The sequence below is a fragment of the Psilocybe cubensis genome, chromosome 1, assembly GCF_017499595.1.
Source record: "Psilocybe cubensis strain MGC-MH-2018 chromosome 1, whole genome shotgun sequence".
In the NCBI taxonomy this organism is placed as follows: Eukaryota; Fungi; Basidiomycota; class Agaricomycetes; order Agaricales; family Agrocybaceae; genus Psilocybe; species Psilocybe cubensis.
The window spans coordinates 2,668,440-2,684,434 of NC_062999.1; the positions used below are offsets into that span (position 1 = coordinate 2,668,440).

The 15,995-nt window shown below is 45.2% G+C and overlaps 6 protein-coding genes across 6 annotated transcripts; 3 read left to right on the plus strand and 3 right to left on the minus strand.

Moving 5' to 3' along the window:
• Window positions 1-97: 97 nt before the first annotated feature.
• On the minus strand, window positions 98-2,720 carry JR316_0000885 (Eukaryotic translation initiation factor 3 subunit B; the record flags this gene model as incomplete). The annotated part of the gene is made up of 9 exons (XM_047886699.1): window positions 98-484; window positions 538-803; window positions 856-1,014; window positions 1,070-1,214; window positions 1,273-1,959; window positions 2,017-2,139; window positions 2,193-2,370; window positions 2,427-2,612; window positions 2,662-2,720. 9 exons carry the CDS (start codon window positions 2,718-2,720, stop codon window positions 98-100), a joined length of 2,190 nt encoding a protein of 729 aa, XP_047754445.1.
• Window positions 2,721-3,451: 731 nt separating this feature from the next.
• Window positions 3,452-5,805, plus strand: JR316_0000886 (Glycerophosphoinositol permease 1; the record flags this gene model as incomplete). Its single annotated transcript, XM_047886700.1, has 17 exons — window positions 3,452-3,614; window positions 3,668-3,696; window positions 3,749-3,824; window positions 3,874-4,042; window positions 4,090-4,105; window positions 4,150-4,237; window positions 4,292-4,323; window positions 4,370-4,547; window positions 4,602-4,668; window positions 4,729-4,909; window positions 4,960-4,993; window positions 5,050-5,110; window positions 5,164-5,194; window positions 5,245-5,279; window positions 5,343-5,363; window positions 5,452-5,510; window positions 5,633-5,805. The coding sequence occupies 17 exons, from the start codon at window positions 3,452-3,454 to the stop codon at window positions 5,803-5,805; spliced, it is 1,413 nt and encodes a 470-aa protein (XP_047754446.1).
• A 208-nt stretch (window positions 5,806-6,013) lies between these two features.
• Window positions 6,014-8,668, plus strand: JR316_0000887 (uncharacterized protein; the record flags this gene model as incomplete). Its single annotated transcript, XM_047886701.1, has 12 exons — window positions 6,014-6,563; window positions 6,618-6,662; window positions 6,712-6,845; window positions 6,898-7,008; window positions 7,062-7,142; window positions 7,195-7,433; window positions 7,481-7,558; window positions 7,615-7,749; window positions 7,813-8,091; window positions 8,143-8,241; window positions 8,294-8,489; window positions 8,540-8,668. The coding sequence occupies 12 exons, from the start codon at window positions 6,014-6,016 to the stop codon at window positions 8,666-8,668; spliced, it is 2,076 nt and encodes a 691-aa protein (XP_047754447.1).
• An 86-nt stretch (window positions 8,669-8,754) lies between these two features.
• Window positions 8,755-11,863, minus strand: JR316_0000888 (AdoMet-dependent rRNA methyltransferase SPB1; the record flags this gene model as incomplete). The annotated part of the gene is made up of 10 exons (XM_047886702.1): window positions 8,755-8,799; window positions 8,849-9,369; window positions 9,431-9,566; window positions 9,615-10,460; window positions 10,516-10,611; window positions 10,665-10,782; window positions 10,831-11,145; window positions 11,200-11,539; window positions 11,595-11,755; window positions 11,805-11,863. 10 exons carry the CDS (start codon window positions 11,861-11,863, stop codon window positions 8,755-8,757), a joined length of 2,637 nt encoding a protein of 878 aa, XP_047754448.1.
• A 728-nt stretch (window positions 11,864-12,591) lies between these two features.
• JR316_0000889 (uncharacterized protein) lies at window positions 12,592-13,193 on the minus strand (the record flags this gene model as incomplete). The annotated part of the gene is made up of 2 exons (XM_047886703.1): window positions 12,592-13,029; window positions 13,134-13,193. The coding sequence occupies 2 exons, from the start codon at window positions 13,191-13,193 to the stop codon at window positions 12,592-12,594; spliced, it is 498 nt and encodes a 165-aa protein (XP_047754449.1).
• Window positions 13,194-13,476: 283 nt separating this feature from the next.
• Window positions 13,477-14,088, plus strand: JR316_0000890 (uncharacterized protein; the record flags this gene model as incomplete). Its single annotated transcript, XM_047886704.1, has 3 exons — window positions 13,477-13,501; window positions 13,558-13,740; window positions 13,799-14,088. The coding sequence occupies 3 exons, from the start codon at window positions 13,477-13,479 to the stop codon at window positions 14,086-14,088; spliced, it is 498 nt and encodes a 165-aa protein (XP_047754450.1).
• Between the last annotated feature and the right edge of the window lie 1,907 nt (window positions 14,089-15,995).

Below are 15,995 nucleotides of genomic sequence, written 5' to 3' on the forward strand. Positions count from 1 at the left end.
ATAATTTCGCCTGAAATTTTTCTCGGCACCCGCAGAGTAGATATGGCACGTAAAACAGCAAGTAGTTCTCACAAGTGATACAGAGTGCAAAGACTAGCTAATCCACAACAACAATCTCCTCTGTTTGCTCAATAACTTCGTCGATCCAGACTTCAATCTCTTCTTTAGCATCCTCTTTGCCCTGCAACTTTTGAAGGCGCTCTTCTCCGAGCTCCTTCCTGCGAAGCGTGCGCCATGCATTCCACTCATCGACCAGGCGTTTACGAAGGGCAATAAGCTCGGCGCTGACATTGCTTTCCTCTGCAGCATCTTCTTCGTCGAAAGCCCGACTGTATTCTCGAAGGTTCTTTCTGATGGCTTTTTGTTGTTCTTTAGACAGAAGGGTGGGGGGTCGTGGACGCCAGATAAATTGTTTGAAGCGGTCTTGAATATGTTTTACAAGTTCCTGACCGCGAAAATCCCAAATCGCGTATCCGTTTTCGAGCTGAAACGATTAATTACTACAGTAAGTTGATATGAACAACACATGAGACCTACGGTATGAGTCCAGGCACTAGCGCTAGTGGCAAGGTATCTCCCACTGGGATCCCATTCGACGTCCGTCACACCATAGTGGTCCGCAACTCCCAACAGTTGGATACCACTACCCCAATCGGATTGACCTTCCTTTCGGTCATCGGTGTTGAAATCGAGATCCCAGAATTCCAATTCGGACTTGCTAGAAGAACCAACAGTAGCAAGAACAACATGTCGTCCGCGAGGAGACCAACGGATAGCATTGCTGGTTCGTGAAGACAAAGTGCCTGAAAAAACATGAGTCTAATGTTAGTAATATAACCAGGACAAAACGCTCACGAAGCAGTCTGAAGTCGTTTTTGCCGTGATCGAGTTGATAAAAGCTGACGTCGGTCTTGATGGTGACACCTGGTCCGGGATTGCCTAGATTTGGATCATTACTGGAAACAATGGCGAATCGCTCGCCCTTGGGTTCCCAAGAAAAGTCCATAACAGTGTCTACATTATGGCATAAATCATTTTGTAAAACAATAAAGCTCGACAGACTTCAGACCTTTAAGCTCAACAACTTCAACAGGGTAATCTTTTTCCCGCATGCGGAAGATTTCGAGATTGCAGAAAATCGATTTTTTCGTTTTGGTATGCCGATCAACTTTGACACAGAGGAAATCTCCCTGGTTTTGCCAATACAACTTGCACTGTTTGCACGGATAAATTCAGTATAGATAAGAAATTGAAGGTAGTTGAAAAGGTTACCTCCGTAACGTTGAATAGATTTTTCTGACGAAGTATTGAGCGACTTGGGAAGCCCATAAGGGTGACACGGGCAGGCTGATTGGCTACTTCTGGAGTCCAATATACTAACTTGTTTTCTCGAACTTTTTTGGTAGGTTTTGCGCCTGGCACAGCAGAGACCATGATATCCTCTTTATCCTTTTCTCCCAATGGACACCATTCGAAGTCGACCACCCCCTCAATCTTCAAACTCTTCTTTCCCTGAAGGTACATACTGGGGAGCTCGTGAACGCTAATCATTTGACCGGGTGTAATGCGAGCAACGTATTTGTCGTCAGGGCTCCATTTAAGCACGGGCCATTGCATTTGTTTCTTAACGGCAGGTGGATCACCCTCATTGTATGTGGAGAAGGTTCGCAGAAGGTCGCCAGACTTGATATCCCAGACAGCAAGATTGTTCCCTTCATCGTCAGGAGAAAAATATTGAGGTCCTTGGATGGCGCCTTCGGGGACCATGATGGGTTCGTTAGACCAAGTAACCATGTATTGCTCGCAGGGTGAGAAATCGATAAGTTTTACTAAAGGATGTGCAAACCGCTGTTGAGCTTTCCAAGAGGAACCTCCCCATAATCTTACACCCTGACGATGAAGGGTTGCAACATATGTTCCAAGCGGCGACCACGCCACGTACAGGAAATCCTTCCAGTCCTAGGCCCCAAAACTGTCCAGAAGGAAAAAGGGAAATCGGAGGAAAGTGTTGCTCACCGGTTTGTAGGCAACTTCTGACTGAGAAGGCTTCCCGTGCCAATGAATCAAAACCTCGTCTCCGCGGTAGGTGACATACTGGTCGCGGCCATGAGGATCAGCAAGCCATGCGCGAAGATGCTCCTAAGTTAAGGTTGGCAACATTGCACTTCAGCAGATAACAATTTAGGTCATACCCGAGGCGTATACTCCTCTACTTGAGGTTCAACATAGGTTTCGTCAAGGTCGGCATATCGCTCAATATCCGTGAAGCGGTTGACTCGAAATGTATGTTTGGCATCGAAGGGATGGTTGTCAATGGCCGCAATAGCATGACTGGCATCATCTTCATTTCTGAATTCTATGAACATGAACCTGGACGCAAATCAGTCTGATATCGGTGAAGAATTAACATAAACTTGTTCGCTCACCCTTTGCTTTTTCCTGAAGCACTGTCCCAAGGCATGAAGATATCATCGTGCTTGATGGAAACTCCCTTTTTTCCAAATTCCTTAACGACTTTGTCCATGAGCTTCCCATGTTTTGATTTGTCGATAATGGGTACACCATCGACGACCACAAGGTTGTCAAATCCGTCGTCGTATTGGACTTGATACCTGCAAAGAGGTCAGAAATTATTGAAGAATTTACCAACAAGAATTTTACTTGTTTTCGATGTCAGAATAATCGATGCCATCATCAACATGGTTGGTAGCTTCAGGCATTTTGAACACGGATATAAGGTAGGCGGCTTGAGCTTCAGACGTCTTCATTTTTTTGGCAGATCGTCGGAGTTTGATTTCCGTTATTTGACTCTAATTGGCTGCAAGACCAATAGCCTCTGAGCACGACACTTTCGCGCCTTAGTATTGCTACTATATCTGTACTATATCCCAAGTAGTATTACTCGCATCATCAACTTGAACAAGTGAAAGAATTAAGCAATACTACAGTCTATGGTTTCATATCGCCGTTGTTTCTCCTGCGTTGTACAAAGTATGAACACTTGGATCTGGACTGCCAGGCAACCCAAGCATAGTCATTTTTCGATGACTCGCCAAACCATCAGGGCCCACGACCCATACTATTACTACGTTCAACGTGTCTCGTTAGCATGGGAATCGCTCATCACTTTTCAGGTAATTGAATGAACCTTACCAGTGGGACTCATTAAAGTTTCTGGATATTTTTAGGTCGATATCACATTCTCATGTGGGCATGTTTAAAGCCGCATCCACACATCGACCAATGTTGTATTCGTGATTCTATTTTTGAGACCTTCAGAGAACCTTGTACCCCTTGAATGGATCGCTTTGGACACATGGCGTTGTGAATCTCATGACGCACGTGTGCTTGCTCTAAGGGATACCGGTTTGATATGGGGACTCGGGATGTTGGGTAAGTACTAAAAGACGAGCCTGGCAGTCAAACCCCCCACAATCGTTGATCCTTTGCCATGGTGGACAGTGAGACCCCTCTTCCCAAAGAAAAACATGTCGAGGAAGTGGTCGACTCTCCTGTCTCGTATGCCGAGATGAAGATAATTCAGTCTAGGAAACAACGCCTGAGCCCATATTTCACAATTGCAGCGGCCGCATTTGGGCTCATTAGTGACGGGTGTAAGCCGAACACATCCTCTGTATCATGGAAATCAGTCTGACAAGAGGTTTAGATCAGAACAATCTTATGACCATGGCCAATGTAATCATCCTATTTAACTGCCCGGTAAAAGTATCAGTTAACAGTCTGCCAGGTTGTTTTCAAAAAACTATACCCCAAAGATTATACTGCTGATGTTTCTACTCGTGTTTCTAATTCCCTCCTCGTCGGTGTGTTCTTATATGTTATGAATATTTTGTTTTCGCTAAAGGTACCAAGGCGCTATAATCGGCCAAGTGCTAGTGGGCATCATTTGTGACAGGATTGGAAGAAAGGCCGCGCTCGTAATTACCACTGCCTTGATTGTATTAGGTGCAACTCTTGCAACTGCCGCACATGGAACACACGGAAGCGCTGTTGGATTATTTTGGTTCTTGACATTTGCTAGGTAAATTCTTCTTCTATTGGCAGTCTTTACTTGCTGAACCTGCGCAGAGGTTTAACAGGGATTGTAAGAAACAATCAAAAGTCACTTGTCAACGCATATGAACACAGAGTCAGGGCGTGGGAGGAGAATACCCCGCATCATCAACGAGTGCTTCAGAGGCAGCTAACGAGAAGATGATCAAACAGCGAGGACCTGGTTTGTTCCCTATTATTCAGGGATGGTATTGCTACGTTATTGACTCTTCAGTAGTGTTTATCATGGTAACTAATTTTGTCCTGAGCGTAAGTTCCGATGTTCCCAATCATGTTTAATTATTGATCTATTTAGTTCGGAGGGCCACTTGCAGTCTCCGTGTTCCTAATAGTCTTATCGTCTGCTGGAGAAAACCACTTGCAAACTGTATGGAGGGTCTGTTTTGGCGTTGGTATTGCACTGCCTTTGACAGTTTTTTACTTCCGTATCCGAATGTTAAGTTCCATGCTTTTCAAGAAGGGAGCCATTAAAAGTACGCGCTTCCTTAACCTATGCCTGCTAATCAAACTTAATATATGTACGCCAGGGCGGGTACCATATTGGCTTATTCTTAAGCGTTACTGGAAATCCCTTATGGGAACTTGTGGCGCATGGTATACTACCGTTGTTACTCCATCCTATGAAAAAGATTGCTGAGAAATTGATTGTATAAGGTTTTTATACGATTTCATTACTTTCCCAAATGGCGTGTTTTCTGGGACAATCATTTCAAGCATCATTCATGACGGTGATATCAAACGAACAGCGGAATGGCAATTACTGCTAGGCGCGATTGCTTTGCCTGGCGTTTTTGTTGGCGCGCTTCTGTGCAATTCTCTTGGGCGCCGAAACACGGTGTGCATTCTTCTTTCTTCGTGATGACGCCGTTTTATGCGGAGCTACAGATGATGTTGGGTTTTAGTGGCTATTTGATCTTTGGTCAATATTTCTGTTTCATTGATACATTTAAGTTAGCTGATCTTGAACTGATACAGGTCTCATAATCGGAGTCAGTTACGATAAAATCATCAAAATAATCCCTCTTTTTGTCATATTGTGCATCGTTCTGTCTTTCCTGGCTCTTTTGCATTACTAACATGCTTCACAAGCTATGGCCTTATGCAATCATTTGGAAATTTAGTACGCTGCACTTTTTAATTAGCTGTTTTTTGTACCAATATATTTCAAAGGGTCCAGGAGATATGTTAGGCCTCGTTAGTGCAGAGTGAGTCTTCGGAGTATGCTTTTCTTTCACCTTGGGATGATTTAAATTACCCCTCATTTTCAGATCTTACCCTACTCCAATCAGGTACGAGGCAATAAACCTGCCAGAATCTCAAATCTCATAAGCAATGGCCAGGGGGACCTGCTATGGATTGTCGGCTGCTATCGGCAAGACAGGAGCAGCAATCGGAACTCAAGCTTTTACCCCAATTCAAGTGCACCTTGGAAAAAAGTATGTCGATTACATCTCAAGGACATATTTGATACCAATTTGACAAAATATAGATGGACGTTCATAATTGCAGGCATGTAGGTAATCTGGTATCAAAATATTGCTTACAATTTTCGATGCAGCTATATGCGGGACCACTGGAATCCTTGTGACGTACTTCTTTGTCCCAGACATGACCGGTGTCGATCTTGCAGATGAAGATGCAAAATTCATGGAATACCTGGCAGAGAATGGGTGGACTGGATTGGTTGGAGAGGAAGAGGATTCGAATTCAAGCTTAAGCGACAAAAAGTGAATTTATGACATGTATCGATGATTAGTTTGGATATAATATACGTCGGTTTGGCATACCATGCAGTAGCAAGGTGCAAGAACACTGTCAAAATATAGAGCGAGCAGGCTTTGTTGATTTGTGACATGCGACCAATCACAACGGCGCGGATAATTTGTACGTAAGCAAAGAGGATGAGGATGTGAACTTTGAGGTTGGGTTAGCTGTAAACATGTCTGGTATCCTTTTTCGAACGCCCTCTCACTCGTCTCTGGCTACTTCTAGCCGGCTATGGATCCCACGCAAATGTCTGCATACCTCCTCTCCTGCACAAAAATCCGTCCTCTCTTCTACAAAAGCAAACGACAAGCCTAGTCTTGTGAAGGCTTTAAATTTGACCGCCGCTGAAACACGCAAAGTAGCAAAAAAAAGAGGGAAGCGGGTGGAGTATAAACCCACGGAAAACCTGGTTAAAAAGCACCTTGTGCAACTACGTGACAACCCTTTCACTGTGCAAGATGTAGAACATCTGAAGCCCAAAAAACAGACAAATGCGAAGTCGAAGAATTATGAATCGGAATACCAACAAGTCCTGAACGTGTTGTTAAAGTCATTTACCTGGCCACAATTGCGACAGTACGTGGAGCACGCTAATCTGTCTCCTCCATCGAGAGGGAATAAATTAGCCACTGCTCAGCACATCTTGGAGAACATATGGGGTTGGACACCTCTCCAGCAGGTATTGCAAGATAGGGCAGATTGGAGCGAATCGGGTGAACAACGTGAGGCTTTACAATTACATATTTGTTCTTTATTTTTCATCACATGCTACATAGTTTTTACTTTGGATCCTGGATACTCATTCCTATTAGTGGGTAAAGGTTGGTGTCTTTTTCTCGTGAATATGTGGTATACTCATTGTGTGAATAGATGGCACCGAACTTCTCCAATTATCGCGGCGTTACAATGTTAAGATGTCTTTCACCAATCCCAGGACGCTCAAGGTTCAGGGTTTGAAAGGTGCTTTGAAGCAGGTCGCCGGGTATATAGAGAGCTTCAGAAACGTGAGCTTCCTTTGGCTATTCGCGCAGCCCGCCCTCATAACAACTATTCAAGGATGTCACTACCGAAGATTTCGATTTACCAACAAAGAAAAAACTCACTGTACTTGCCGATCGCATTTCGCGCGTTTCTGGTGCTCATGTAAAACCCAAAGATGATGCAAAGGTTCGCACGAGTTATCTAAACTTCATTTATTGACTGATTTTCGTGTATTTCAGATAGCCCTTACATTCCTGAGATCTCATCCACAAACAGCTTACATAGCAAAGCGTCTAATTCTTCAAGCCATTACCAGTGAAGTAAGCACAGTTAATTTCGTCAATCACCCCATGAGCTAAAGGGTACCATCAGAGTTCTTCGACGCGAATAGTTTACAACGGACAGCCGGAGTCGTCGGAAAAAGTGGCCTCCGAGCGATATTCCCTTTATCCATTTTTACCTCCACAACCTCTTTCCTGGCAAAATCCATCATCTTCCTTTTTTCGATACCGGCGTGTTGGAGAATGGTTAAAAAGCCCTCAGTTCGATAAGCCCGAAACCCAGCTTGGAACCTCAGCGGGCAGCCGTGGGATAGAATCCTTAGAGAACGAGTAAGAACTGTAACATGATATGCATATTGTTCTAACGAATGTTGTAGGTTTGGTAATAGCGTCGAGTCTCAGTTACTGCTTCAACTTGGCGAAAGCGGTTCTGGTTCCCCTAATTTTATTGTATCGTGAGCCTATCGTCTCACTCTGCTGTCTGGCCTTTAATGATATCGTTTATATCAAGCACTGGTCATTTACTCATCGTGTCTCCTCCCAATCAGCGTACAACGCTTACTCCACCTCTTATTGGCCACGTCGATTCCGGAGTTCTTCTGGACTGGATCAATCACTCTAGAAATAGAGTCATTTTCCACCCAAGGTACTTCTGCCAATGCCTTTATTTTCATTGTAACTTTTTTTTACAATTTGCCCCTTCATACAGTGCACCTACACCAACATTATCAACGCCAACTAAGGAAGAATACACCATTCGAAGAATTGTATATCGCTCTATGACATCTGCGCAAAATGATGCATCACACGATAATTTAAAGCCTGGTCCTACGACAACTCTGACATTTGAATTGCCTTGTGTCGAGCAGAATAGTGAGACAAGCACTTCTGCTTCAGAATTTGCTTCGGAAGCTGCTGCAGACAATTTGAATCGTGTCTCGTTGCTGAAAGGTGTAGAAAGCAGTGTAGAGATTTTTGTACCGGACGGGTAAGTGGACTCTGGATTTTATGTGACTACATATCTAATCTTTACTTGTAGTTCGTCAGACCTTATGATATCTGCTTCGCGGAGCCAAGTTGTTCCGAACTCTTCATGGCCAGAAGAATGGAAAAATGCTGCTGTTTCATTACTGACAAGGTAATTGTATCTCCAATTTTGTGGGTGTGAAATCTAATTCGTTGATTTCCAGTGAAAGGAAATTACAAAATGACACCAGCTTCCCTCTTGTTATTACACATGACGGAGAACAGTTTTTCTTCGCTGGTGACTGGCATGTCCACCGTTCCCTCAAAACCGTGATGTTAGAGGGCATGGAGGATGAACAAACTATTATTGTTGAAACAACCACCGACCACGATACTGGTAAAAGTGTAACCATGTGCAAGGTAAAACGAGTTCTCTATATTTCATTTTGAGTTGCTGAGATTTGACCAAGGCAAACTGCGAGGACTACAAATCACAGTCCCAATGGAACAACTTTTTACGAATCTGCGGTTCGCTCAGTAATCCCCTCCAAAAATGTGATACAAAGGTCCATTCAATTGAGGAATTCTCCCCGTTTTGACCTCGTAATGATCGAATAGAATCCATATCTATATTAGTGTCGTAATGTAATAATTTTATGCCATACATGTATAATACACATAATCATCACCTTTTACGGGTAGCCTTTTCCTTGCGTTTCTTAGCCCGTACCTGGAAGCCTGTGTAAGAATAAATCCGGATACTGTATGCCAACACATACCTCTTTTTTCATTCGGGAATCCACCATGGTGTATCTACCCTTGACACCCTTTGGCCTACCTTTCAAGCCTTTATGCGCGCCTTTTGCCACGACAACCTTAATTTCCTTCTTGGCTTTCTTCGCCGCAGAGATTCCTTTGCGCATCAGCTTGTCGATTTGCTGCGCTTTCTCCTTCTCGGACATATCAGCAGTAGCATTGACACCCTCAGCCTTCTTCATGGCCTTTTCAAGTCGCTGCGCGGCCTTGAATTTCTTGCGAGCTTTGGCTTCCGCCACTTTCTTGATAGGTCTGGCATCCAGTGCGCGCTGCTTGGCTCGTAGTGCAGCCATGGCTTCCTTCGTCACCGGAATATTTAGCTTGTAATTTTTAGCCTCATCATCAAGGAACCAAGAGGGGAGATCTTCTTTTGAATTAAGCGAGTATCGGTTGAAGCCTTCGTTAATAAGCTGCGTTTTGGTTTTCTGGCGATTGACGAGTTGTTGGGCAAGTGTCACAGCTTCGGGTGTCATCAGACCGTATTCTGAAGGCACGGCCAGCGTCAATGACACAAACGACGAAATGCCGAAGGATTGGGTGCTTACTTTGGAGGCCAGCTTTGACTTTAAGGTCCTCATCTTCACCCTCACCATCCCAAAGGTCCACATCTTCGTCTTCCTCTTGTGGAACGACCTCGAAATCATCACTATCATCGTCCTCGTCACTGGAAGCAACGTGTTCCTATAGGATTTTGTTAGAAGTGTAAAAACATCGATGGCTTTTTTTTACCTCATCATCCTTGGAAGATTCGTCTTCGTCTTCGTCTTCTTCGGGTTCGGATTGTTCCGAATCGCTCAGTTTGTCAAGACCATCAACCCCAGCAAAAACGTCCTGCGAGAACCACAACTGTGCAGCAGCACTGGTAGTAGCACTAGCAGTAGGAGGTCCAGGCTGCGAAGCAAACCGCTGGCGTTTGGTTCCCTTCGGAGCGACATCAGCATCCGACCGACTACGTTTCATTCTACCGGCGACTTCAGGTACGTCGTCTTCGTCCTCCTCGTCTGAAGAATCTCCGGATTCGCTGCTTCCGGCATCGAGTTTAGCTGCCTGAACCTTGTCCCAGCCGCCAGCATCTTCCTCGTCTGATATTTCAGAGTCGCTGCCGTTGGCTTTGATACCTTTCCACTCCTCCCGTTCTGCATTCTTTCTCCGCGCCTCTTTCACTTTGTACTTCGTATCACGCTCGCGGAGTCGGCCTTGGTATATGTCGTAAAGCCCGTCAAGTTCAGCCTCCAGCTCCGCTACCTTCTTTTCCCGCTCTTCCTCTGAGTCGAATACATCTTGTGTATCATCCTCATCCTCTTTCTCCTCGTCGCTGCTATCCATAATCGCATCACCATTGTCGTCCATGGCCAGGGTAGTCTTCTTGCGGTTGCGGGATAGACCATCGGTGTGCTCGAGATCGAAGATATCATCTTGGCCGATGCCCAGCATCGCATCATGTTGCTCCAGACCAATATCGAGCGGCGCTGTCATCTGCAGCTGCATGCGCTGGATTGTTTTTGTTTTGATCTCATTCGCGCGCCTTCGCTCACGCTTGGCTCGCGCCGCAGCCTCTGCATTAAGTCTTTCGAGCTAAGATGGTATTAGTTCGCGGGGTTAACTAAGATTGTGGTGGGCGAGAGCCTACTTCTTCGGAGATTTGCTGCTCTTCATCGACGACTTCTACTACTTCGACTTGTTCAGTTGCGTCTTCTGTGTCTTTGGCCTTGTTATCGAGGCCAAGCTACAATTGACAAAGTGAGGACATGAAAGTAAAGTTGAAATGGTAATTCCAACCTCTTCACGAAGAGCCAATCGCCATTTTATCAGAGTTTTGAAGTCACCCTTACCCAGCACCTTCAAATCGTCGCAATTTGCCTTCACATCACCTGTTGTGACGTCAAGTTTGTACCACCTGAAACTAGTCAGAAGAATGTATAGGCCAGTGGCAAAGACAACATACTCTTTCTCTTCATCCGTGAGGAAAGTGATTTTGTTGGCGCTGCCAAGTACCGATATAGGGTCGGATCCCATAATAAAAGTGGAAGCAGGAATGGCTTTGAAAAGGGTATAATCGCCGTCCGCATAACCGTCACGATGACGCCGCTTTTTCTCGGGGTGAAAGACATTTGATTCAGCATTTCCTGCTGTGATTTCCCCTGTAGCAAGAGTTGTTGAGAGATCTTTAAAGACGTGCTTGGGATCAAGGAACTTGGGGTCGATCAATTTTGGTGCAAGGAAGTCACGGCAAACGACGAAGATTTCAGCGGAAACATTTCTGTGAACGTTTATGAGTGTCTAAATACTCTGATATAGAGCATAAGAAATTCACCTTGACGAAGGGGGCTTTGTGGCCTCGACTTTGCCGAACAACTGGTTGAACACCCAAATGAGGTTATTGTAGTCTACACTGCGGAAAACCTTGGTCACAAAGGTTCCACCTTTCGCCAAGAATTCGACAGCGAGCTTCAAACTCATCAACACAAGTTCTGATTGGGTGTAGGCGTCCTGAATCCAGGCCGTTCCAACGTTTGGTGCACCGTCGTGCAGGACGACGTCGGCTTTCCAGTCTTTGAGTTCACCTCGAATGAGAGTTCGGCACTGGGGTGTGGTAATGTCTGCTGCAAAGGTGACAACACGAGGAATGGGTCTGATTGGCACCAAATCAACACCTACGAGTAGATTTTATTAATTAGAGAGACGGATTGGCGAGAATATATAACGAACCAACAATGATGCTATTTGCAGGCATATATTTGCTTGCTACCTGCAGCCAGCCACCAGGAGCAGCACAAAGATCTATCGTACATCTTGCTGACTCTAGGAAGGAATATTTCTTGTTCAACTGGATCAGCTTGAAGGCTGAACGGGCACGGTACCCTTGCTCTCTAGAACGCAGAATGAGGGAAGAAAGCAGAGAAACAGAAATAAACATACTTTGCGAGCTTGTAGTACTTGTCTAGACGCCCTTTTCCTGTCTTCTTTTCATGACCCATAGCTGATGGAAGATGGAGAGACTTGGGAAGACCGAGTCCAAACTTTTTGCAATTCGGCAATGAGATTTTTGATTTGATTCAAGTCGCGCACGTGAATGGAAATCTAGTTAATTACCTAAGACACATAGACGCTGCCGCAATTCTCACTGGAAGGACCAACACTACGCGCAAGAATTCATTTTTGATGGTCACAAATGTAGAAAAAATTTGATTAGGAATATTGATTAAACGACGGGCGAAAAAGTGTTCAAAAATTAATTGTTAAAATTCAAATGTGACAATGAATTTACACGATCAATGAAAACGACCAAATATTTATACTTTTCGATCCGAACTAAGTCAATATTTAGTATTAAATTGCTTGGTTAGGACAATTAGAAATCCACGACCACCGAATATATTATGTGTTGCAATTGTTTCTCGCTTGTGAAGAAGACAATTAAACATTCAATATAAATTGACTCTTTTGTGATATCTACAAAAACACTCGTAAATTTTATAGTTATGAACTTCATAAAATAATAAACAAGTACCTGTCTTGTACTGCGCCTGTACTTAACCCGTACTGGTCCCAAACTGGTCCAATAGTTGTCTGCTCTTGAGCCTTTTGCCGACTGATCCCACGTGATCTCGGGCTATCGATCCCCGCCATCCGTCGGCTGGATCATTAGCCTACCTTGATTTGTGCAGTAATCTACACCAGGTTTTTGAAAAAAAAAAAAACATAATTAAATTGTGTGGACTAAATAACGTAGACTACGGGCAAGTGAAGTAGCGAAGACTACTGCAAGAGGTGAGAGGGCGGCTGCAGCGAACAAAGGAAAGAGCGCGGCGAGGAGCGGACGACAACAGAGAGCAGAGGCAGCGGCACGAGGGGTGGGTGGCGGTGTAGAGATGGGAGGGGCGGGTGGGGTGTCGAGACGAGAGGGGTGGCGGCGGCAGAGACGATACGATACGGGAGGGGCGGGTGGCGACGAGAGGTCGGTGGCGGCATCGCTGCTGGTCAACGAGAGGGCGGCGGCGGCGTCAAGACGATGAAGGTCGGTGGTGGTAAAGTCGAGACCAGCAGCTTTCTGGTCGTCAAGACGAGGGCGGAACAGTAGCGGCGGGTGTCCTTGCGTGTGCGTGTGTCCGTGCGGATGCGAGTACGAGTGGTTAGCGCTTAGCTACAACGACTGTAGAGTCAGTAAACGAAGCCAAGAACAATATTGGATATGTGCACTCACCTTCCGGGTCCCCCACAACACGGGCCTCCCCTTGACTTCCCCACCTTCGCCAATGTAGTCCAAGGTAAGTTAGGTAGCTTAGGTTGGTCTAAGTGGTTGATCATGAAGAAGTCGAATTGGGTGGACGCGCGTCAGACCGGATTATCCAAACTTCCATTTGTGGTACTAGTAATGACTCTGTTGGTCGCGTTCAGTCGCGCTGTTCTGTGTGGCTAAATTGGGCGTTCCATCAATAGTTAATCAGACATCTGCACGCGTCGAAGTAATAAAAGCAGAAAATGGGATCAAATTCGAAATAAACCTTTCTTTCTTCGCTTTTATCGCCTGCGTTTTGCTCCCTATCAATCGCTACCACTCAATTCGCATTCCGAGCCACGTATCAGGCAAATGAGTTTTCCAACAAAGGACGCTGGTAAGTGTATTTTCGGATTGTATTTGGTCTACTACTTGCTGATGTTTGACTTGTAGAACACAGGCCTGTTAGTGCCGTCGTCGTCGAGGAGGAGAGAGGGGATTTCAGTGAGTACAGTGATTTTCCTTGGATCAAATTGTGTCGAGCGCTTGCGGTTCGATACATTTTAGGCTCTCTTGGATATGCTGGAGACCAGGGCGATGTCGGTAGGAAGGGTAGTTCGGATGATCCCACTTCAGGTGCGTATTGCTCTACTTTTTGGTATTGTGTGTTTATGGTCAAACTCCCGGTGTCCAGAACGTGGATATCTCGCACACCGCGAGTCGTATCTTCGCAACGTGGCCCTCTTAACCCTGGCCCAACGCCTCTATTTCGCAAACGACGCCGTTATCTACCCCACCGGTGCATCCTCGGGTGAAGACATTCAGCTTCGAATCGACGATGTCGAAGGCCGTCGTCGCGCCTTCCAGCGCGTTGCCACCGAGGCGGCTGCGCTCGCGAGGACCGGGGGGGTGAAAGGGGTTATGAAGTTGAACGATGAAATAGCCGTGAACGTCATTAGGGATCTCGAAATCGTGCTTGAGTAGTTGTTTTCTGCGTTAGTTTAGACTTGTGGAACTTGGAGAATCAAACTGTTCATTACTTGACCAAATTGTGTGGGGTGAATTTTAGTGCATATCTAAATTCATGTTGTGCAAACTTAATACAATGTAGCCTATACTACTTGCTAAATATGATGCATTGTATGTTTTGTGAAGTTTTTATTTCCTAAGTTGATCATCAAAAAGGTGAGATTTTCAGAGTGATTGTGTTATCCTTAAACTGGCAAACAGGGAAAGCCGAGTGATTGCCTTGGACTACTTGCCCAAAATGGTAACTCAAGAGTACGGTTTATGGAAAGCAAGAGCGTTACGCTCCCAAACAGTGGCCGGATCACGCGCGGATCACACGCGGCATGTTCAACCACATGGTATTGAACATCAAAAATACTTAGCAACATCAGGACCATACAACCCTGGTGTGAAGCTTGGTCGTATGTTTGAACACTAACCTCTACCACGAACATTATATTTTTCAGTTCTTTTAAACTTTACGGTTACTTAACGAGCCAGTTCTAATCTGGCATGCATTAGTCTAATACCTTGTACAGATCCAACAAAACTTGCATTCTGCTGCTCGGAGCTCCAGGTTGTGTAGGAATATCTGTAGGTCAAATGTAGATATACAGTGGATCATGAATTTATCACCTTGAGAATACACTGATTTCTGACGACAATCCAGTATGGGTAGGGTTGGGATGTTGAATGAGCAGTTGAATAGTTCGACGGCAGACGGGGGTGAATGGAGGTTGAAGGACATTGGGGCGAGGTAGATATACACAGGCTCATGGGTCGCTAGATCTATCTAATATATATTTACTGCTTTTATTTACTGCTTTGCTGTACATGAACGAAACTCCCTCGCTATTCCTTCCATAGAGCAAACGAGACGTCAATAATTCTGTGGCCAATGTAAGTTACAGAATTCTCGTATATAAAATATACACACCCTATCAACCGCCCTCATTGCTACAGACGAGGTGTCCCATGGACGACGGTTTGCGTGGCAATGTATCTGAGAGCTCTTGATTATATGGAAGGTTGGCGACGGTTCGGTCGCAAAAATTGCGGCTCTAAAGTCAACATAGGGGGCAAAAGGGTCCTTAGCAAGTTTGATAGGAATATAACAATGCACGACGGCAAAAACGCCAGTGATGCTTTTGGGCCCGTGAAGATGTGTATGCTGGAAGATTCGGCGGATCTGTGCAGGAGCCAGGTCTTGAGATTCCGAGTTTGGCTTAAAGTATATGACGCTGTGCTTTTCTGATCGTAGATAGTCGGAAAATTGTAGGCTTCCCCGATAAAACGAACTAAAGACCTCTATGGAATGCGGCGAAAAGTAAAGGTTGCTTCCAGGGATTCTAGAGGGAGTAAAGTTCGCGATGAACGAGTGTTCCATATCTGCCGTCAGAGTTTCTCGACTGCGAATACGACAGATGTCGGGGCATAGGTCATCCAGCGGGTCTATTTGGGGGTATGGCAGGTCTGTTTCATGTTCTGAAAGCTGATCGGCAAGCTCCCCAGACTCTAGATTCCTTCGTTTGGTATTAAATTCTTTCCAGGCTTCTTGGAGAGCCGGTGGACAACCATCTGTTCCAACCCAGCGTATTAGATTGGATCGTCTACAGAACATTCTCATGGCAGTTTCCTCCATTTCTCCTGTGGTGACGGGGTTCAATCCACAAAGATTCGATTCGTTGAATACAGAACAAAACTCACCCGGCTTAGAATTTGTTTTGAATTTTTGCAACACCCCTATCAGCCTTTCCAACGGAAATGCCCACGTACCATGCAAAGGTCCAAATAGGCGAAGGATATCCTGCATATGCAGGGCGTAATGGTGGACCGGCTTCAGTGAGTAATCCGGAAATAGGTCTTGCACTCCAGAAAGATAT